The following is a 22,333-nucleotide window of genomic DNA, read 5'->3' as shown; positions in this document are numbered from 1 at the left end:
CCGGATTATCTAACAGTAATCTAGTGATCGAGGCTCTCCACAGGGATAGATCGTTCTAAAATCTATGGGAATGCGCCCTTTGATAGTAGTGATGTGGAACATAAGAGATGACTATATTCACAATGAGTGCAAACCTGTAGTGCTAACTGTTCTGTGGGGCAAAATTCTGAGGTGAATCGTAGCAATTCCAAAGACTGTCTCCACTATATTATGATAAAAGTCTTTATTTTTCCATTTATAAACATCTATTAAACAACATTCAATCTTATCATGATAAAATAAAGTTGCAACTCACACCTATGTTATAAGTACACATATAATACAAATTGTTTGCTTACAAAGTAATAAAGGTTAACAAAAAGGCTTATAAAATCCATTAATATAAATATATAAATATCAAAACAAAGATACGGAGTGCTTATGTATAAAAGTTTCCTTTTCTGAACTGCCCTTAACCTTCAAGTGTCCATTAATTTTTGTTCATTTATCACATGTACACAGTTGTCCACTCAAAGTGTACATTGAATTGAGTCATTAAACTCTATTCTTCATGGACAACAAATTCATTTGCTTTGTAAAACATTTCAAGCATGCACCAATTTATGGTGCTTCGATGCAATTGCAGTTATATCAAGGAGCTGCATATAAAATTTCAGAGCAAAATTTGATTGTTTCTTGGTACTAACTATTACAGTTTCCAGATATGCTTAATGTGTCCTTTAACATGACTGTGCTACTGCACAGCATTGATCTGACCCATTCTAACAGTTCTAACAGAATTGAAATACTTGACCTTCTTGATGGTAAAAAAGAAAGAGTAATGGTTAACCAAACCAGTGAACTGAAAGTCTAAATATTCTAAAATGGAAAATAGAGTAAAAACAAGTTTCTTTCAAATTCACAAATTTGAGAAATTTGAGTGTGAAACTAAGGGTGTATACAGTTAAATAAATGGGTTTTTATTGCATTTTAATACATCAAATTGTCCGTTTTTTTTAACTGTGAGATTAAAACCTCATAATATCACATATGCCTTAATTATTTGCTATCCTTTTTTATATTCCTTTCAACGACATTTTTTCCCTGCCATGAGGCTCCATGTAGTCGAGATCTGGACCAACAGAGACAATGCGAAATGGGTTGATCGTATCATGACTTTCCTGGAAGTAAAACAAAATTAATATTAAAAACACTGTTTAGAACTAATGTTACTTCTGCTATATTAATTATGAAATTCATCACAACATATTTTGACAATTAAACTATGGAATTGATTTGTCAATTAGAAAATGAAACAAAAGAACATGTTTGAATGTTTTAATGCAACACAATCTAACCAAAAATCAACATACCATGTAGTGTTTTTTAATATGATCCATGTTGACCGTTTCTGCAATACCATGAGTCTGATAGATGTCCCTGGTGTAAGCCCACAGGTTGGGATAGTCAATTATTCTCTTTTTGTTACACTAAAATTTATTTTAACTAGATTTTACTAGTTTATATGGTGTACATATGATACCATTTAACCAAGATAAAAAACAACTTACTTATTAAGACTTCCGTGTAGAAATCTAGTTATTTCTGAACACAAGTCCAAGAAAAGAAACTTGAGACTGAAAGCCAATATTAATAAAATACCTCTCAGAAATAATTTAAAATGAGAAAGAGTGATTGTTAAGATTTCACAAAAGTTAAAGACACAAGTTGTAAAAAGATAATTTTACCTATTAATTTCAATAATGCCACAACACATAGTCACCTTAAAGTGTCCATGATAGACAGGATCAAACCTGATTAAGGTTGTAAACAGGCGGATGTCAGCCTCTGTCATATCAGGTCCAGTGAGGTAACGTTTACCAGACAAGATGCTCTCCACCTAATACAGAAATAGTGCTATGAACAGCTGCAGGAGAAGATAATGAGCTAGGAAATACAATGGGTATTACTCAAATGTTTGACAAAACTACAGCACCCAGAATTACAGCAACAGAACAGAATTGAATGGCATACCAAAGCAACCTACACGTATATTCACAGCAATACACATCTTAAACACCTGATAGCTCTAATTCTGTCATAAAAAAGTGACTTACCATCAAATCTACAACCATGTTATATATTCTCAGAATTTAAATTCTCTCAATACAGAGAAAATAATATTTGTCAATTTTTGCCATCAACACTTGTAATCATCTATTTAAATCTTGTGATTGTGCCTTACTAGTAATAGTAAAATGGTTTTTAATGAGACAGATTGTTACTGAAATGGAAAATAAAGCTATCGGCATATATGCATTTGGAATGAAATCTGTCTCACCTTGTCTAAACCATCAAAGAGTTCCGCAACAGCTGTATCATAGGGTTCCTGCTTCCTTGCAAATCCACAACGATACACCCCATTATTTATTTTCCTACAAGATGAAAGATACAGACTGACAGCGAGAAAAATGACAGCAGGATATGTATCTGAATGTTATTATGAAAAAAAAACCTAAATGACATTGATGCCCCACAGATTAAGATGAAGTTCACATTTTTTCCTTTCTTTTCTTTAAATAGATTACAATGAGATAAAAACTTAAAATTATAAGAGAAAAAAATGTGAATGCCAATTTCTCTTTTAATTCATGTGGGTTTGTATCCTCTTTTTATACGTACGGATAAATCCATTCATTAAGTCCATCAATCTGCTGTTTTAGGTGTGCTGGATAGAAATCTAGTTCCATCTGTTCTGGTTTAGCACAAAACTCATTGAATTCTGTGTTAAACATCCTGATAATCTCACTGGATTCATTACTCACAATGGTCTTCTCTTGTTTATCCCAGAGACAAGGAACAGTATATCTACCACCATAATCTTAAACAAAAATTTAAAAACAAGGCAGTAAAGCTGTCAAATGTACAGACAAAAAGCATGCAATAATACATTATGCTTACCTGCAAAGTTGACATCAAAGTTCAATTATGCACAATAGGTAATACTGATGAAAGTAAAAGCATAAGGCTTCAAGCCTATGAGAGTTCAAGTTCACACTTATAAAATGCCAGAATGAAAAAAATGAAAATTTCACAAAACAAGGAAGCAAAGCTATCAAATGTACACACAAAAAGCAGAAAATTGATTCATGCAATGGGCTTTGCTTTGCAGCTGACTCTGTACATAGCTGTCACCTGCATCTGTCATCATCGCCATACTCTTTCACCAATATAACGATAAGTGGAAAAACATTTTACATTTTGGCTTGAAACTTACAGAACTGATGAATATTCATAATACGCAGGTCAAGTTTGAAAATCAGCATGGCCATTTTCTTAAAAGTTGTGCTGTTTTTTTTTGGCTTTTTTCAGCATATATGTAACACGGATAACACAATAAGTAAAAAAAACTATTTTACCCTTTGACTTAAAACTTACAGAACTGATGAGTAAGCATTAAACGCAGGTCAAGTGTGAAAATCAGCATGATTGACCATTATTATCAAAAGTTATGCTGTTTTTTTGCTTTGTGCAGTTAAGCATAATGTATCATTGCATCAGAATTGACAGTATTCTATTTTGTGCAGGTGACAGCTATGTACAGAGTCAGCTGCAAAGCAAAGCCCATTGCAAGAATCAAAAGCAAATAGGTAGCAACCTATAACATTCTAAAGACTAAAATTCAATCTTACAACGCTGAAAAAAAAAAAGAGAAAAATACTCAAAATACTAATTTTTTTCAGTCCAAAATAAATTTATTATAAGTAATTGGTATTTATGTAAAATGCCAACAAAAGCACATACTATTTATAACTAACAACTTAAACTAAGACATATTCAGATATATGGCAAACTTACTTGGATCTGCCTTCATATATATTTCGCGCATGTAAGTGCAACCATTTTCTCTATCTGGGGTGCAGCCAGGTTTCTAAAATATACATTTAGAGTAATTTGGAACAATTACAAATCCACTTTTCTTAATGTATAGTCTAATAATTAAACAAATATATCTGCACTGGCTTCCTTTTAAAGATTCATAATTATAATATTTCTAAGAAACTTCACATTGTTAATCATCAGTTTAATTGGAATAATTTAATTGGAATAAATTTTGTCATGACAGAGAAATTAAGATAAATATCTAATAAAAGTTTGAAATATGAGAGATGTGAAAATTTACAATTAAATGCATCTGTTTCTGTTTAACTGTACATGTATAGATCTGATAGCAAGATTAACTTTGTTAAAAGTATAAAACAATATAAAGTGATCAAATTAATGACATGGATATCAACTACTCAGCACTGCTATTTTCAGAGCACATAAATTACAGAAGGTAATAGGCTGTATAACTGCAGTAGTTTTAAAAACAAGTTTTAAATATTATCATCCCCATTCATTCATAAACATACCTTTTTCTTCAGAAGTTTGTATTTCAGATTTGAATGTTTTGATAGACAATTATCAGAACAAAAGTATACCTGCATTCTCTCTCTCTCTCTCTCTCTATCTCTCTCTCTCTCTCTCTCTCTCTCTCTCTCTCTCTCTATATATATATATATATATATATATATATATATATACAGAATATTTTTTACCTCAGGACTGAACCTCCATCCAATTTCTGAAAACAGCCAGTCAACAATGTCCACAGATATCACTTTTTCCAGACCCTTAAGCTTCCGCATAATAAGAGTCCGATGTGCCCAGGGGCATGCCAGAGAAACATATAGATGGTACCTACCACGCTCTGCCTTGTAGCCACTGCTTCCATCAGCTGAAAACATTTTTAAGCTGGAGTAGTAATTTTATTATGTTTAAAAGAAAAACATGCCTTTGAGGCACAAGTACAGGTGATTTCAAATTTAATTCATAGCAAGCCAACAAAGCTGTCAAATGTACAGACATAAAGCAGAAAATAATGCTGAAAGGGCTAAACATAGGTTTTTTGTCAATTTTGCAAAATTACATAATGTTTAACAGCATAGTCACTACCAATTTCACTATGTACTACATGTAACACAGATATTCAGAAAATAAAAGTAGTATAAATGTGTGAAAAATGAAAGTTTCACAAAAGAATACATAACTTGTAAAAAATAATATGATAAAAATAATCCAATCAAGCTGGTGATTGAGCAAGAGCTATATTTTGCTCCTTAAAAAATAATCCTACCAGGCTAGAATTTGACCAAGAGCTGTACTTTAGCCCAAAGTATCATTTCTGTAAGTCGAAGAATTTTAAGTAAAATGGTTTTATTTTTTACAATGTTTATATGATAATGCACAACAAGGCTTTTTGTATTTGTCAGTTTTGATGCAATATGACAATGCTTATAAGCCAAATCAGCACCAATTTTTTTTAATGGACCACAGGTACCAATAACATAGATATTCAGAAAATGTAGCTAACAGAAAATGGGGGGAGGAGGGGAGAGAACATTTCACACAAAAAATTCATAACTTCAGGGATAATATTACAATCAGGTTGGTTTTTTAATTCCTTGTGTATTTTACTAATATTAATCTGTGCTGTAAATTTGAAGGAAATAGCTCACACGAATTTTTACCTATCGTGTTATCTCAGAAAGTGTCTGAAAGGGGCGACAACTGCAACAACGGACGCAGGTGACGGCTATGTATACACAATACAGACCCACTGGGTCTGTACATAAAAAGGCCAATGAGATTTGTGTATCATGAATATATAAACGCTCGCACCTGTTATCCATTTCCTAAATGCAGCCGGTTTGCGAACAAATTCCCCTGTTCCATTTGTTATATCTGCAATCACACCTTTGCTAGCCATGTTGCAGACGACAGGATGACTTGCAATTATTCTTTGAGTTCAAACCCCTGCGCTCTACATCTCAGGCTAAGGAGGCAAGGTCACGTCAGGTCACGTATTGCTTCCTTTTATCGAAAAAGCAGAATGGAGTTTCTTGGGAGGAAGATTGATTACTTTAAATCTTATTCTATTTCAGATAAAATAGGATAATAAATATTATCTCTTTTACTTAATTTCAAATATTGGCTCAATACATGATAACTTATCTTAATTTTACTATTTGTTAAATATTTAATACAAGTATGTTCCGGAAACGTGTCTCTTGCCGGAAGAGTATGATAGTGGTGCGCAAATCAACCAATCAACTTTTACTGTCACTACCCTGTTGTGTGGGAACTTGAATCAGGATGGTGAGTATCTTTGTGTCGTAAACTTTCATTCTTTGAATAGCCTGTAGCTTTTTTACTGTCTTGAAATCTTGGTAATAGTATCACTGATAATCATAGCACACCGAGAACCTTAGGATATGCTAATTGAAACACAACTCCCATTTACCGGCGTCTCGTTTCACAGTGTTGCTATGGTCTGTCAGTCACCTTCTGATTGTCCCTTCCTAATTTTTCTCTATCCTCATACCACCTATACGTCCTTAGGTTTATTCTCACCAATACCCCGAGTTTAGGAATCATAAAGTAGGTGTTGATATGACATGATGTATAACATTGGCGATTTTGATCACCTAACCTGCTAGATCAAAGGTACCTGACGATGTACATAGTAAACCACACCACAACCAGCACTTTTTATTTGAGTTACGGTATTCTAAACTGTAGATTGGCATAAGCTTAACTCTTCTGTCTGGCGTTTTCCTGCCATAAACAATTTTACTCTAAAGAAAAGGAAAAGCAATCTTTCCTAAGATGTCTATCCAGAACTTGAGTTTCTCAATTTATCAACTTACACATTTTGTTCACGCTCACAATCATTCACTGCATAAATCCATATCGATATAATTGCTGTTTTTAGATAAGTTTTGAGACGATGCATTCACACATTTCCACAAAATTGTCAAAATTATCCCTCCCCAATTTTGACTTCCCTTTGCATCAATCATACATAGTTTTCACTTGATGTCTGTGTCTGTCTCAACATGCTCTGTAAACACAGAAAAGCTAAATATGACTTGAATAATCTCTTTGGAGGAAAACTATTATTACTGATGCTCCCTTATTCTCTGCTATCTAAACTCTTTAAATTAGTGCAGTCAGTAATCTACAAATAATTAGGGTCAGAAATCTGTACTGATTTTTATTTTTCCTCTAGTCCTTAACAGATATCAGAATAATGGTGAAAGCCCATCACTGTTTAATTTAACATCATTTTCATAACTCTTATCATTTTTTAAAACATCAGTGAAATGATTGAAAGTCAGGGTATATAATACACTAGTGACAGATGAAAGTTTATAGCAACCACTCAGAAATACAAGTTACAGTAATGACTCAGTCTTTTCAATGAGGAAAAACTAACAAATTTTCAGATACATAATTTTAAAATCATCAAAAATATATATCTTTGTAGCATCTGTGTTGCTTTTTCTATAATATTAGGGACCATTCCCAGACCCTATCATACTAACTGTGGATCAATCTATCTCCACGGGGAATCTGGCTAAATTGCAATCAACTTAAGCAGCTTAGATAGCTGTCACACCTACTGAAGCTGCTAGGGGGTAATTAATTATTGTTAACCAGCTTCACTATGCGTGCCAGACATCTAAACCGCTGAAGCTGAAAGCCATTTAGCACGAAACCCCCTTGGAGGTGGATCAGTCCTGTTAGATTGATATAGGTATGGGAACACAGTCTGAGGGGCCATTTAGAATAGAAGATCTGAGCATCAAATGGTCCAAGGCTCAACTATGGTGGACCCTATATGAAAGGAGGACCATTTCATCCTGTAATGGTCTCTTCGCCTCGCACACGCCTCCCCACGCATCTGGTCGAATGGAGCCGAGATTTAATTACTTTGCCCCTGCAGGGATGATGCTTGGGGAGCCTTGGACCAGTTGATACTGATTGATACTCAGATCTTCTATTCTGAATGGCCCACAAGAAGCCAAGGGCAATGTGCTACAAACCATGAACTGTTAATCCACTTACCTGTTTGGTACTTTCTGTATGTGACAGAGATTGTCAAGAACGTATATACTCACGAATTAATAGGCTGTATGAATAGTAGTTTATAGGTATCAATTGGTTATATTTGTTTTGTGGCTCTTATATATATATATATATATATATATATATATATATATATTTTTTTTTAAATTTATTTTTTATTTGTCCAAGCTTTGAGTGGCCACAGCAACTAACATAACTCCCTTTTTAAATTCTGTCAATTAAGCTCTAGGCACTTTATTATTCCTTGGTGTAGAAAAATTCTTCTCTCTGTTGATAAAGAAGTAAAGAGAGAAGAAAATGTCAGAATTTTTCAACTACTACTAGGAATAAAAAGTGTTTATAATAAATTCATGTATATTATCTTTCTTTTAAGGATGTCTTCTTAATGATACGGCGTAAGAAGACTACCATCTTTATAGATGCAAAGGAGAGCACAACAGTGGGAGAACTAAAAAAAGTTGTAGAAGGAATTCTTAAAACGCCACCAGAGGATCAGAAATTATTTAAAGACGATGAGGTATTTGCAAAGAGTGAATTGTCCCAGCTGTTTTACATAACCTATTAAACAATATTCATTAAAATTTTTATCTATAAAGAAAATGGTGGTTTTCCACCATTTAAAGGATTTTTGTTGAAAGACAGTTGAAAAAAGTGCTGGTTTTTCCTAAAGCAAATATACATGATAATTAGAGAATATAATTTATGGACAGACACAATCTGTCTGGACATACAGCCATCGCCTCCATCTGTTGTCATTGTTGGTGTCACTGTACACTTTCCAGGAATGATTAAAGGGATAAAAACTCTTCGTTTTGGCCAAAAAATGAACTTCTCCCATACTTACCAATGGTTAATGAATCCGTTTTTACATTCAAAAGTAGTCTGTTTTTTTTTTTGTTTTTTTTTGTTATGTCTGCCCCATCTCCTCTAGAGGATAGGGTAAAACTCGGTAATGATGGGACTGAGTAACCCAACCTCTATCGTGCGTGGCTCTTAAGCATGTTTCACTTTTTGGACTGAGCTGCCAGTTGGGTTTATCAGGGTCCGTTCTCTGCTTGGGTGGTATCATTAATCTACTTCTTCTGTAGCTGGTTTCATTAGGGAAATAGAAACTTTAATATATAATTCATTTATATAAATTTAATGCATAATTAGAATTATGTATCCCTTTCAGGTATAAATGAGAATTTCTGATTTTCAGCTACAGTTGTTCTTAAGATTGTTAACCTCAGGTTAACTAGGGAGTGTGATTTATCAGTTCAAAATTTGTATTCTCTTATTTTATCACTGCTACGCAGCTGAAGTTACCTTAAATTTGGTCACTTAAACACAGTGTCTCAATACTTATCACCACAACCTTAAACATACATAACTACGTATTTACAAAATTTCACCATCCATCAAATGATGATAGGTCTCGTTTGGCCTCATGGGATTAATGGGTACATTTTCACAGGTTTCACCACAATTATACATCTGAACCAAATCTTGTTAGTTTGATCACTTAGAAGGCTAGAGAGCTGGCATTTGTTGCATTTCATATGACAAAATGCATCTGAACCTGATGCTTTAATTTGTTTATATTTAGACACAATCATTCTATTTCTAAGATTAATATGATAATGCTAAAAATGTAATGCCTGGTGAAATTTGGAAATTTGATTTCATACCCTTCTTAAGTTGGATTTGATTTTAAGTATACCATCTTGTATTCATTTTTATTTTTTAGCCTTTGGATGACAATAAGGCACTGGGAGACTGTGGGTTCACCAGTTCAACAGCCAGGGCGCAAGCTCCTGCCACGATAGGGTTAGCATTCAAAGAGGAAGGTCAGTGTGTGTGTGTGTGTGTGTGTGTGTGTGTGTTAAGTAAGTAAAGTGGTCATAAGTTTAAATGTGATTTTTGTGTAAAAAATATTTATTCATTGTTTATATCAGATGCTGTAGATGTTTCTCTCGGTTGTAAAAATAGTGTTTTATGCCTGATATGAACCATGGTTTTATTTTGTTAGTTTTTAAATGAGCTATGTAAAGAGATAAATTAATTAAGAATAAAAGTTGTAGATCTCTTTCTCCACCTGATGGTTAAATTGAGAAATATCTAAATTGCATCGTTTGACATTTTCTCTTTAGACGGGGATACGGTAGAGATCACACCACTCTCAACACCGCCAGAACTTCCTGATGTTATGAAACCGCAAGAACCAGCAGCATCACACTCAGCAGAATCGGCTGCTTCATAAAGAGAACAAATTTGGTGGACTAATTTACGTTGCAAACATTTGATTCAGGCATTACTGTGAAACAACAACCGTTGGAAGTAGTTCGTCTTTATTTTAGTGTGATTTTCTAGAGCATTGTGGACAATATAATCTTGGACAAGAAACCTGGAATATATAGTGGGATTTTTGAAAGCAAGATGATATTATTTGTTATGTTAAGCAAACTTAGACCATCAGAAACATGGGTTATTATGATTTTTTTTAAACTTAGACCTACAAAGTTCTTTAATGATAACCAATATTTATTCTAATAGTAGTTCTTATACATCATTGTTCATCTGCCCTTTGTTCAAAGTGTAATATGTGGAGTTAGTATAGCTAGTAGCTCACATTTTGCAAAATTGAACATATTACAGTGTTAAAAACGAACATTACTATCGTTGAAGAAAGAGGAAGTGCTAGGGGAAGCTCATTTCCAAATGGGACATTTGACTCAACAACAAATATAATTCCTGCATGATATATCTTGGGCTGGAGGTGGCATCAGTCTCTTTTTGTACCATTTTAAAATTATGTTGATGTATTTCCTACCACATATTATAGGAGTTGTGTAACTGTAGTGATGTTGATTAAGCTTTAGAGGATTACCATTTCATTTCTGGTTTTGAATTTTTCGAAGGTTTGTGATACAGATTTACTACACACTGCTTTAAGTCTATTTATAAGAACCAATCACTTTGTTGGCTCTATTGCTTTTCTGACAACGAGGTTGTTTGTACCCACTGGAATACCAGTGGTGCAAACTTGTAGTTGTCATCAACATCAGCAATTTAGTAAATATAAGTTTTTGAATGTGTTAACATTTGTTTTAAAAGCCACTTTTGCAATATTGCTGTAATAAATGTAAAAAAAAAGGATTTATTCATGCATTTGATCTTTCCTAAAATATTTGAAGTTGGAATGAAAAAAAAAAAAACCTGCATATATATACACATATTTACTCATGGCAAGATAATTTATGGTACATCTGTCCTACTGTATTGAACTGACAGTAAGTTAACTTTTCCAAGCTAAACACTTTTCTTATTCTTCCTTTTATTTCTTATCAATCCTACTTTTTGACCAAAAAATTATATTGCATACAATTTATGAGGAATCAACATAAGTTAAAAATAATAATAATTATCAGGGCTACATGCACAATTTTCAAAAACAAGTAGCATTTTTCTGGTACCACAGGCATTGTCTGGGGTCTTTTGACAAATTACTTTTACCAAATAAGATGCAACATCATAAACATAATTGTACAGGTGGAGGAAGCCCTGTAATCTTGGTTAAAGGCAAATTATTAAGGCAGCCATAACATGGCACAGTTTTCATATTCTTTGTTGTAGGTTTTATCAATTGCATTGCCCAGTGTTTGCAGGCAAGTTAAGTACGGTCTGAAAATAATGCAAAATTGTAGAAAATTTTGTATAAAAATTGTAGAAAAGCTTTTATTTCAAGAAATATTCAGTATTTTTAGTACAGTCTGTTGCCATCCAGCAAATCAATATTTACAAGAACATAAGAGTTTCTGAGTAATTTGATTATGCAGACTTACCTACACAATCTACATACATATATATAATAAAATAAATAAATAATGGCAAATCCCTTAAGATTGATACTGACAGCAATAAACATCAACTTTCATTTCACAAAAATAGGAATTACATAAATAGCAAAAAAGGAAATTGTAAAATGCTCTAAAACCCTTTCAATTATTTAAGACTGTCACTGATAACATTTGAAAAATGTTATAGAATTAATTAAGGCCTTTTTGACCTGCTTCTATCATCTTTTGAATAGGATTTTCTGGGACAATTTTCTTTAGCTTCACATTCATTTTCCTTCCTATGTTTTCTTGGCTGATTACTCTCTGAATATTCTTTATGTAAATTTTTATCTGTTCTACTTCCATCTCTTTTTTTCTTTTCTTGGCCCTCATTTTTGGTGTCCTTTATTTTATACCTTGAATTGTGGTGACTTGCATCCTTCTTGAAACCATTTTCACTATGAGAAATAGAGCGTTTTCTTTTTACTATCTGACTTTTACTCAAATTCCTTTCATCATTTTTCCTATGATGCCATTTAAAGAATTCTTTATTTGAATTCCTTTTTCTATGCTCAGGACAATTTTGTCTGCTGTCTCTGCTACTTTTCACGGGTTCGTTTGTACATTTCCTACTCTTGGTTTCATCCTCTGATTCACTTGTGATTTCTCCCTCTTCTGCACTTTCATTCTCAAGACCATTGCTATCCTTGAAATCAAGAACTAAATCGTCTATTTCTCCATCAATCAAAGGAGAAGTTTCTCCCAATCCCAGTTCTACAATATCAACAAGCCCACTTTCATTCCTCTCAGACAAATCCATCACTTCAACAGGGAAGTCCATTTTATTCTTTTGCACCAACTGGGGAATTTCTCTTGTTTCCGACATATCTTTGATCCCGGCATTTTTAATATCGCCTTCTAGTTCAAATGGCTTTAACTGCTGCACCTCTAACACATCAGAGGTCTCCATCAATCCATTATGTTCCATTACTGCTGCAGGTACTTCAGTCCTAGCACATGATAATGCAGAGCCTACACCTGATTCAATTTGATTAGATACTCCAGTTATTTCTTCGACAACATCACTGTCAAATACACTGGTCTGGTATGCTTCATTCGACACATCTTTCTCTTTCTTGGATATTTTAGATTCTTTGGAATCCGTCTCAGACAAAGTAACCACAGGCTCCATTTTTATCCCTTTATAAATCCCACCAATATTTGCCATTTCTTCATGTTCTTTCATCTTACTCCCTTCCCCAAAATTATTTCCTACAGCATCTTCATTAAAGCTTCTGTCAAAAGGTTGCTCCTCTTTGTGGGTGGGGTAGAATACATGTGCTGCAGCTTGTTTATTTATTAAATCACTACTAACACCATTTGTAACTTTGGACACACTGTTTTCAATTCTTTGACAAATTGGATCATCAAGATCATGAGTTTTAGCTATTTGATCTGGACATGGCGGCTGGCTGGAATTTCCGGTCTGTTCTGTCTTTTCCACAACAGTCCTGGGTAGATCCCAAGTCTTAACAGAGCCTTTCTTTTTTCTTCTTACTTCAAAATGGTGTTGGGCATGTTTCATATAAAGTTCCATCCTATCTATGTCAAAGGGCTTTGTTGGTTTGAGATATTTAAATTCAGAGTTCTTAGCCTGAGATCTATGTTCAACCAGATGTTCATGTTCTAATAAATCCCTGTCTTTTTCACTGCTGTGAATAGTGGACTTAGTCCTTGAATGCTTGTGACTTTCAGAATGCCCCCTTTGATTTTTCCGGGACAATTTAGAAGGTCTTTCTGAATGACCTGTGGTGAGTTTCCTTTTTTTGTTAGCATGGTTTAACACTTTGCCATGCTGCTTGGCCTCACATTGATGCCCTTTACTATGATCCCCATCTATGCTCTTTACTTCCTCTTTTCTTCTATCACAGAGGTCAAGGTGCTTTCTTTCATGACTGTGATGACTTCTACTATCATGACACCGGTCTTTGCCACCTGTACCGTGGTCCAGCTTACTTCTCTCCTTGCTAGCAGAAGTCTTAACTGCAAAACTATTTCTCTCCTCCTTGCTTAAAAGCTTCTCTGGTCTACATTTGTCTACACTTGTTCTAGCATTTTTCTTCACAGTGTCATCTTTTCTTTCCAAGTTTGGTCTTTTCTCTAATATATAATTGTCTCTTTCATTACTTTCTCTTTTAACAGGTTTCTTGTCCTCTCTATCATGACTTGACTTCCTTTCTACACTTTTATCGCCATTATCTTTATTGTGTTTTTGATTGCATCTATAGTCATCTTTGTTGGATCTGTTTTCTTGTGAGCCATGACCTCTTTCTCTGCTATATCTGGTCTCTGGTGTTCTATCAAGTCTATCATTACTAGATCTCTTACTGTGGAGTGTATTATTCTCTTTCCCTTTACTATCTGCTTTTAAACTAGTCTTCTTTCTCTCCCTACTAGTTCTGTTATCTACAAAATCATTTTTGTCATGTTTTTGTCCATTGCCATGAATGCTACTGTTAGTCACTTCAACCCGTTCTGAGTCGCAAAATATGCTCTTTACAATAGCCTTGCCTTCATCCTCTGAATTTTTATACTTTTCTGGACCTGACCTGTCATTTTTTTCCACCTCTGATGATCCTTGGAACCCCTGACCATAACTCATTGCAGCAATACCCATCAACCTTGTTTGAACATTCTCTGGTTCTGACCTTGGCTTGGGATCTGAAACCTTCACAGGCCACGTTTGGTTCACATTTCTTTCACTGCTGCCAATGAACGTACCACTGAAGTTTTCCTTCACAACAGCAGGCTGCATCTCCGGGTTGGGTAATGATAAACCCTGTTTTCTGATTAGTTTGGCATAGGTTTCCATGCTAGAAGTAACAAAAGTTTAAATCATGTAAACTGTGCTAAATAAATATCAAAGGCAGGTCTCACAATGACCGCTGGCTCCATGCCAGTGATCCATCACAATGACAGTAATATCTGAATCTTACAGGCCCAAATGCCAAGAAATATTTTGTTAAAGAGTGACAAAATTTTAAACCGGGCCAGTTACTCACGACATCTACCCACCTGGACTGAATTTAAAACATTCAATGCACCTTTAATTTTGAAAGTTAACAAGAACCTAATGTACAACTCCTCACTTAAAAAAAATTTGCCACTATAACGAATGGCATGTTTGTAACAGGTAGAAAAGTAAAACTAAAGAAAAGGCTAAAGAAATTGCCATACCAGTTCAACCAAATTTTAGTTAGTATCAAAAGGCAATGTACCATTGCACAGATGAAGGGGGGAATGATATTGTCTGCTTACGTTTTTCTCATCCTGGTGATATCAGCTTCTTTTCTTTTCATCTCCAGTTTAGCTGTCTGATAAAGTGCTGACATGTTCTTCTTTAACGCAGCATTTTCTTTGACCAATGTCTCTGTTTGAACATGAAATTTAGCCAATTCTTTCTTCATTCCTTCATTTTCTCTCACAACATCTTCAAGTCTAGACTTCAGCTGAGAATGGAAAAATTTCTATATGTAGGTTAAGAAATTCAGGTTACAATGACATAAGGAAATCCTATAATCCTACCTGTATCAAGAGTCAATTTTCACACACTAATAACTGTGTGCATTATAACATCGTTGTTCACTGTTTCTGATAACCTTGAATCTCCTATCAGATAAGATGAGTAACATGCATGTAGAAAGAGAATGCCAGTACCAGAGGCACTGATGCATAGCAAAAACAAGGAAGTATTTTAGGCATAACACATAAAAAGAAAAATAACACGTGACCTGTTATCACTATTGCAATCAATAACAATAAGGCATTTCCCAACCGTAGAAACATTTCAAATTCAGACTTCTGTTATATCTGATTTGTGTATTACCATGGCTATAAAAAACATCTTGGCCATGGAACTTCTTAATTTTCTACAAATGTTTAATATATTAGTTTATTTACCATATACACTACCTACCTCTTGTTTCTCAATCTCTTCATGCTGATGATCAGTAGACAGCAGATCAGAATAAAGGTCTAGGTTGCTTAATTCTTCTTCTGATACATCCATTCTTGGACAGTCTCCCTTTAAAGTCTCCTTGGGACTCTAGCTTACTCTGGCTACAAATTTTTTATCTTCCACACAGTCTGAAATTTTACAAGATAGTATCAAGTTATAATTGTGTCAATTAGGCTACCAGTGTCACTGATAGTTATCAATTGTTACGTGCAACAAAGCATAAAATAAATTTACCTGATCCACATGCTATTAGCCAGGCTTTCAAGTAGACCAAGTTGCTCTTGAAAATGAACTTAATAACCCTTATTTCATAATATACATCCAGATCCAAATCTGCCTTAATCACATTGGCTGAAATACATTTAACATAACATCTAATTTGCTCTCACTCAAAGCATGCATATCTAAGATGATTTCTGAAGATATTACTATGGATCTGAGACCCTGAATAAAGCAGCTGGCATGCAACTGATATCCAAAAAGAATTACAGACAACACACCATAAATGAATATATTATCAAATTACGTATTTTTTTTAAACATACATTAATGTGCAGTTAGCATATCTTATGATCTTACGTCCATCAATTTGAGGTCTAATAAAACGTAATACTGATAACGGACATAATCCCCAAATATAATATTGACTCATTACATAGTTGTTGGCTTTTTGAACAATCAGATTAAAGGAAATATACAGTCAATCAAATGACAATGTGGGCAGATGGCGATGTGGGGAGTTGAAACTTTTAACACTGATGTTCAGATATTGAACTATAAATTTAAATAATTATAGACTTAAACCTATGTCAATGTATTGTTTTGCATGCCTTAAAAACAGTGATGTTAGCCTCAGCTGCACCTTGGGTGATATCACAGCAAAACAACATTCTGACCTCTGTCAAAGTGCACAATACATTATTACTGACTTTGGGTGAGGTCACCTCATGGCAAGATATAAAACGAAGCTGAGATGACTGACCAAAACCAATGGTGAGACACTACACTAGACCACATTGATGACATTATGGCATTGAGAGATCGTGGGCTGAATCGACTAATCCTGGCGCCTGACCAATAAGAAAGTGCCAAAATTCCTGATCATAAAACAATTGTATATTGCCTTTACAAGCAGAGCTAGAGATAATTTGATTTGAATCAAATAGTTGTTTTGATGACCATTTTATGACTACTGTTTGATATCAAAACAACCGGCTCATAAGGGGGAAAGCCCATTTTCTCAAATTCTCAATCCACAAATGATTCAACTCTCTTTGGTTCATCTCTTTTATGTCATTTCATAAATGAGTGCACTGCCTCGGCGGCGGAGCGCCTGGTAGCGAGAAGAAAGCACAGAGCGCTACGAATTTTAAAACGTATGCTTAAGAATTCAACACACATAGAACTTGAAAGACACTTACTAGGCAACCATTAAATCGTCTTGGAAGCTTAAAACCACTCACCATATTGATAAAGTAGATGCTCGAAGAAAAAGCTTCTTTTACTCCAGTCCCGCTAAACCTGTATTTACCAATTGAAGTATAGGGGGCTCTGGCGATCAAGACGAAACAAATCCCGTGAAGGGCTCCGGCGTCTCTCCAATTTATCATATCAGTTACTAAACTAGAAAAGCAATCCAAGAGCGCAGACCTCTGCCAAGGCAGCAATTTTTGATTATTATTGATTATTGATTGATTATTGATCCAGATCACCACCAAAAACTAATCATCTGTTCCTTGGCCCACTTCTGACAGTTCCTTTTTGAGTTGTGTTGTGACAGACAAACAGGGGTGAAAACATAACCTCCTTGGCGGAGGTAATTATTATATTTCAAAGTGATAAATATCCCAATCAACCATTGATTTCAGTATCATTTTAACACTCCTACAACAAGTTTCCTACCTGTTTATCCTAAAAACTAACGTTATTAAAAACTTCTTGTTTTCTTGTTTTAGCTTGTTATTCCAATCTAAAAAATATAACAGGCTAGTTAATTTTAAAAAATTCTGTTCACAGAAATGTGATTGAAAGTCAAATGGATGGGTTAAGCTATATTAATTCTTTAGCTGTTGATTTATTTGTTAATTTTAGTAAAAATTTTCTACATGTAGGTAGGCCTAAATAACATTATTTCACCACGCGTTTAAAAAATAATAAAAACTGAAATATAGGGCTTCCGCTCTTAGGTTGCATACTTACCAAAAGTAAGTAATTAGGTAAAAAGTTACTTAGTAAGTAGGCCCTACATGTAAGCAGGCAAATAATGATGTTGATAATAAAATATGTATTAGATTGGTAGGCCTAATGCATCTTTTGTTGATGAAAATACCATTATAATTATTACCTACCTCAAAGGAGTCAACATCTAAGGGTCAATTCCCAACGAAACCGGCCTTAAACGAAGATCAATCAAACTCTGCGGGGATGTTCTATGAATGCAAATGGCGTTGAGTAAAAAATGGTGATTATACGAGGAAACAAGATAAGATGTGTCATTCACTTAATCTGATTGCATTTAGCGAGAGTCCTGCTGAGTTGGATCGATCTATGTAGAACAATACTTTCATTGGCAATGAGCCCTATAACGATATAACTAGACAAAACCCTGTCAATGAAACCAATCAATATAAGGATCTCATTAACACTGAAAGACTGGGACATAATTTAAAATGGATATTATAAAAATGCTTTATGCAATCTATAGCTAAAAACATATATCTAATTTGTTAAACACATGGTAAAAAAGAGCGATCTGTCTTATGCCAATTAAAAGATTCACCTTGGAAACATGTATAGTTGAAATATGATTTTTTAAATAGACATTTAAATCATTTTGTCTTTTGGTCGGGACACGAATTTTTCGCAAAATGTCAGTTTTGCTTCGGTTCAATTTTCCAGAATAGTCATGAATATTCAGTAATAGTAGACCTTTTTTATCCAACCTTTCCCTCACACCCCGTGCTTGTGAGTTTCTCATACAATCTCACTTCTTTCTCATAACAGTTATAGAATGAGTGTTTTTTTTTCTTTTTTAAAAAATCATTTAAATTATTAGCACCCAAACCCAATTTAGAGGTGCAATTGATGTCACAGGCATGCTCTTAAAATATTTAATGCACAGATTGCAAACTATGTTTGATTATTTTAGGGTCCCACATGAAGAAGTTTGTATCAAAGTTTCACTCCCCTGGAAGTATGAATAATAAAAAATAATTCATCGTCTATCCCCAAAAAGAACATACGTATAACTGTCACTAATGCAAATCGTCCAGCTGTAAAATGTTTTACTCACTTTGAAAATGCAATCATCACTGATTTTGTTCTTTGATTCATCACCTACAAGTATAACGTTATAAATAATTATAATAATCTTCTGTATAGAGCGGTTAGGATGTTTTTGAGCGACTTTAGGTTGCTTGTCACTGAATATTAAAAAAAGGGGAAAATACACCCTACTGACAGTAAAACAAGCATTAAATAAATTATTTTTCCCTCATGATCCAAATATTATATAAGAAATGTCAATCAATCATGGAATTACATTATATTTTTTGGTCAGCAACAGAAAACAATGTTTTCTATTGCACCAACAAAATGAAACTTTTTGACAATATTTCTGGGGAACATACGTTCCCTAGTATTAGCCATGACGCAAAGCCCCTTGAGTTATAGTTTAAATATTTAGAAAAACGTTCTTACGTCATGTATAATTTACCATGACTGAATCACTACAAATCACTACAAATTATAATATATGGATTTATGTTCTATACACGTATATGTTTTTAAAAAATGAATACAACTTTGAATTCATTCAATTTTATTTTTGGACACTTGGGTTTGGGTGTTTGGCTCCCACCATTGGAAGTGTGTTTATATACTATCTTTTTTCTCCCTTTCTCTCATATAAATGATACGATTTAAAGTATTTCGCAACACTATGTAAATTAATGCTTTTATGGGCCTCAACATTTTTTCCCCATCGCCATTCTCACCCAGTCTTTTACTAGATCTATACACTTATTGTCTTGATAGGGTCAGTAAATTTAAATGTTTACTACACATGCTTGCTAATGCCCTAAAGTCATATTTTAAATCTAAATTTTCTGAACACTTAATTCGTTGAAAAACTAAGTTATGGAATAAGAAGTCACAAAGCACTGGACCCAAGCAAAGTGACGGGTCGAGCAATGCTTTCGTGAGCAGAGGGGAAAATTTTTCAAGGAAAATTAGCGGGATAATCCCTTACAGGATACTCTTACGTCGTGACTTTGAATGACACGATGTCTTTTCTGGGTCTTCAGTAGTTGAGAAATTGGGCATATTGACGCAACATCTATTTGTTTCCATTAAAGAAAACATGAGATGACCGCCACAGGTGGGAATGGCGCAGTGTGAGTAGTATGGGGATTTCAAGACATAGAAACAGAACAGTCAATATTAAAATAGTGAACTTCTTATGCGACATAAAATCAAGAACCGCACCTCTTAATGGCACTCTTAAAATACAAAATATTGATATCAACTACATCATGTTTGGTTTCAAGGTAAATACATCGTAAGTTCTTGATTTTCTTTACTGTAACGAAACAATTGCTTCCAAATATTTACCCATTTAGGTTGTTTGGAAGACAACAAAATTAACAGCAGGGAAAGAACAACCGCCTCGAGCGCGTTCATTCCACCCTTCACCCTGGACCACAGCCCTGGATACTGAGAGAACGCAATTCGCTCCCTTCTCACCAGCCGAACGAAAACACAGGTCCACGCGTTCTTGAATAAATTCAACAATATCCCACGAACAGCTCTTTGATCAGCAAATTTAATTACAGTTGAGCATTGTAATCAACTGGTGTGCCTGCGTGAGTACACAGGTCTGGCCATTGTCTAATCAACTCTCTTGAGATTGAGATAATTTGGCAAGTTTTTGAGGCTTTTATGTCGTGCAGTTCATCTAAACTAAGTTTTTCAATACTTTTCATCATAACATACCCAAGGTCTGTGCTCTTGTTATTGAAGTCCACTACTTAATTTCTTATTCTTTTGATCTTTGGTTAATACCATTTTATCCAGGTGATTAGATTAGTTAAACTTTGGAAAAATGATCACTGCGTATTTGAAATCGAACTTAAATACATAATTAGACTCGTTCAATCAATATGTTCAGTTAATTAATTAGATACGTCCCATTAGATTTTGTTCACCCTTTCTCTATTCTTTCCAATCTTGTTCAATACGTCGTAACTTAATCGATTTCTCTCTATGTCCGGCCGCACCCCTCATTGACCAAAAGAAGTATATTTCCTGTTTACTAAACAAACCTGGCCACTCTTTATGCACACATAATGGCTCCTTTCAAAGGCTTGCTTAAATTCCCTGGCGATACAAGGTGTTGGCTGTTCACTATCATTCTGAAAAACCATTTCAACAAAAAGTCTTCTCGTAATCTAGTGAATCTTATTCATGCAGTCGTTCTTGTGATATATCGTTTTAAAGAATTACTAAGGTTTTTTTCTTGAATTAATTTCAGTTTCATCTGTATTGACTTACTTGAGTCTCATTTCAATTTTTAAACAACCAAAGGTCTGCTCTCGCCATTACAAAATTGGAAGATTTTTTTTCATCTGACTTGGTAACAGATAGAGAGACCTACTCTATACAAGAATCCAACTGATCAATGTTGTAAATTCCATTAAAAATCATCGCCCTTGTTTCACAGTCCTGTAAAATGCATAGAATTAACCAGAGACATATCTAGTATTGCAAATATCACTCTGTAGGTCCTGGTAAAGGGTAAGAGAGAGACCCTAGACAAAGGGTAAATCAGAGTTATAATACATGGATTGTTATTTGTTCGCTTGGCGACATGTTTTCCAATGAAAATAAAGACACATTTTGTGTTCCTTTAAAAATAACAATCTGTCAATCATATGTTTAAAAAAAAACAATACCACCTATTTCCCCTCGTATATCAAATTTATCTCATATTAGATATCACAGCTCGATTTGACTGTTTCTCCCTTTTTGGCGTTATAAAGCATTTTATCGCCTTATGCATCTAGTGATACAAGGGCGAGGTATAATGATTTATTTTACCTAGCTAGACGTAAAACTGAACATGCATTAGCTAAGAACATTAAGAAGTGTCACTTGCATGGATGAAGACCCAGCAAGAAACACAGAGACTTTGTGCCGATGGATTGTTCAGTCGGTTTGCTCGTACATGATTTAAATACTTCGAAAGGTGAGTTAAAACATAAAGTAAAGTAACTTTTAACTGTATACCGTATATTTTTCAAACTGACAGCGTCAAAATAATGTCAAAAGACATCTATAATGTGTAATGGATGTTTTATCAACTGCATTCATCGAACCCATCAGAACTGATGGGTCAGAGGGACAAATGCTTTTGACTCCCCTCTCTGCTTGACTGCTGAAATCAAAGAGGTCCATATTCTTCATAGAAAAGACCGAAATGTTTGATTCACGTATGTTATTACTATAAATTTCACTTTCAAACAGAGCCGATACCTTATGCAGGTAA

General features: G+C 34.3%; 3 protein-coding genes across 4 annotated transcripts; 1 reads left to right on the top strand and 2 right to left on the bottom strand.

Annotated features, from left to right (window-relative positions):
* Positions 1 to 199: 199 nt before the first annotated feature.
* LOC106181976 (uncharacterized) lies at positions 200 to 5,904 on the bottom strand. Its single transcript, XM_013566561.2, has 8 exons — positions 5,704 to 5,904; positions 4,581 to 4,759; positions 3,838 to 3,910; positions 2,662 to 2,860; positions 2,321 to 2,414; positions 1,763 to 1,879; positions 1,353 to 1,469; positions 200 to 1,160 (listed from the first exon to the last, which is right to left on the bottom strand). The coding sequence occupies exons 1-8, from the start codon at positions 5,789 to 5,791 to the stop codon at positions 1,056 to 1,058; spliced, it is 972 nt and encodes a 323-aa protein (XP_013422015.2). The 5' UTR covers positions 5,792 to 5,904; the 3' UTR covers positions 200 to 1,055.
* Positions 5,905 to 6,056: 152 nt separating this feature from the next.
* On the top strand, positions 6,057 to 10,678 carry LOC106181977 (elongin-B). The gene is made up of 4 exons (XM_013566563.2): positions 6,057 to 6,180; positions 8,327 to 8,470; positions 9,683 to 9,782; positions 10,086 to 10,678. The coding sequence occupies exons 1-4, from the start codon at positions 6,178 to 6,180 to the stop codon at positions 10,193 to 10,195; spliced, it is 357 nt and encodes a 118-aa protein (XP_013422017.1). The 5' UTR covers positions 6,057 to 6,177; the 3' UTR covers positions 10,196 to 10,678.
* A 965-nt stretch (positions 10,679 to 11,643) lies between these two features.
* On the bottom strand, positions 11,644 to 17,409 carry LOC106181975 (uncharacterized). 2 transcript variants are annotated; one of them, XM_013566558.2, is made up of 4 exons: positions 17,253 to 17,409; positions 15,748 to 15,917; positions 15,090 to 15,280; positions 11,644 to 14,644 (listed from the first exon to the last, which is right to left on the bottom strand). In XM_013566558.2, exons 2-4 carry the CDS (start codon positions 15,838 to 15,840, stop codon positions 11,986 to 11,988), a joined length of 2,943 nt encoding a protein of 980 aa, XP_013422012.2. In that variant the 5' UTR covers positions 15,841 to 15,917; positions 17,253 to 17,409; the 3' UTR covers positions 11,644 to 11,985. The 2 variants fall into 2 exon arrangements, with proteins under 2 accessions (XP_013422012.2, XP_013422013.2); XM_013566559.2 differs by having other exon boundaries at positions 17,211 to 17,308.
* Between the last annotated feature and the right edge of the window lie 4,924 nt (positions 17,410 to 22,333).

The sequence above is a fragment of the Lingula anatina genome, chromosome 1 (assembly GCF_051362555.1).
Source record: "Lingula anatina isolate TDL-2025a chromosome 1, LinAna3.0, whole genome shotgun sequence".
Classification (NCBI taxonomy): domain Eukaryota; kingdom Metazoa; phylum Brachiopoda; class Lingulata; order Lingulida; family Lingulidae; genus Lingula; species Lingula anatina.
This window is presented reverse-complemented; position numbering and strand designations above follow the sequence as displayed.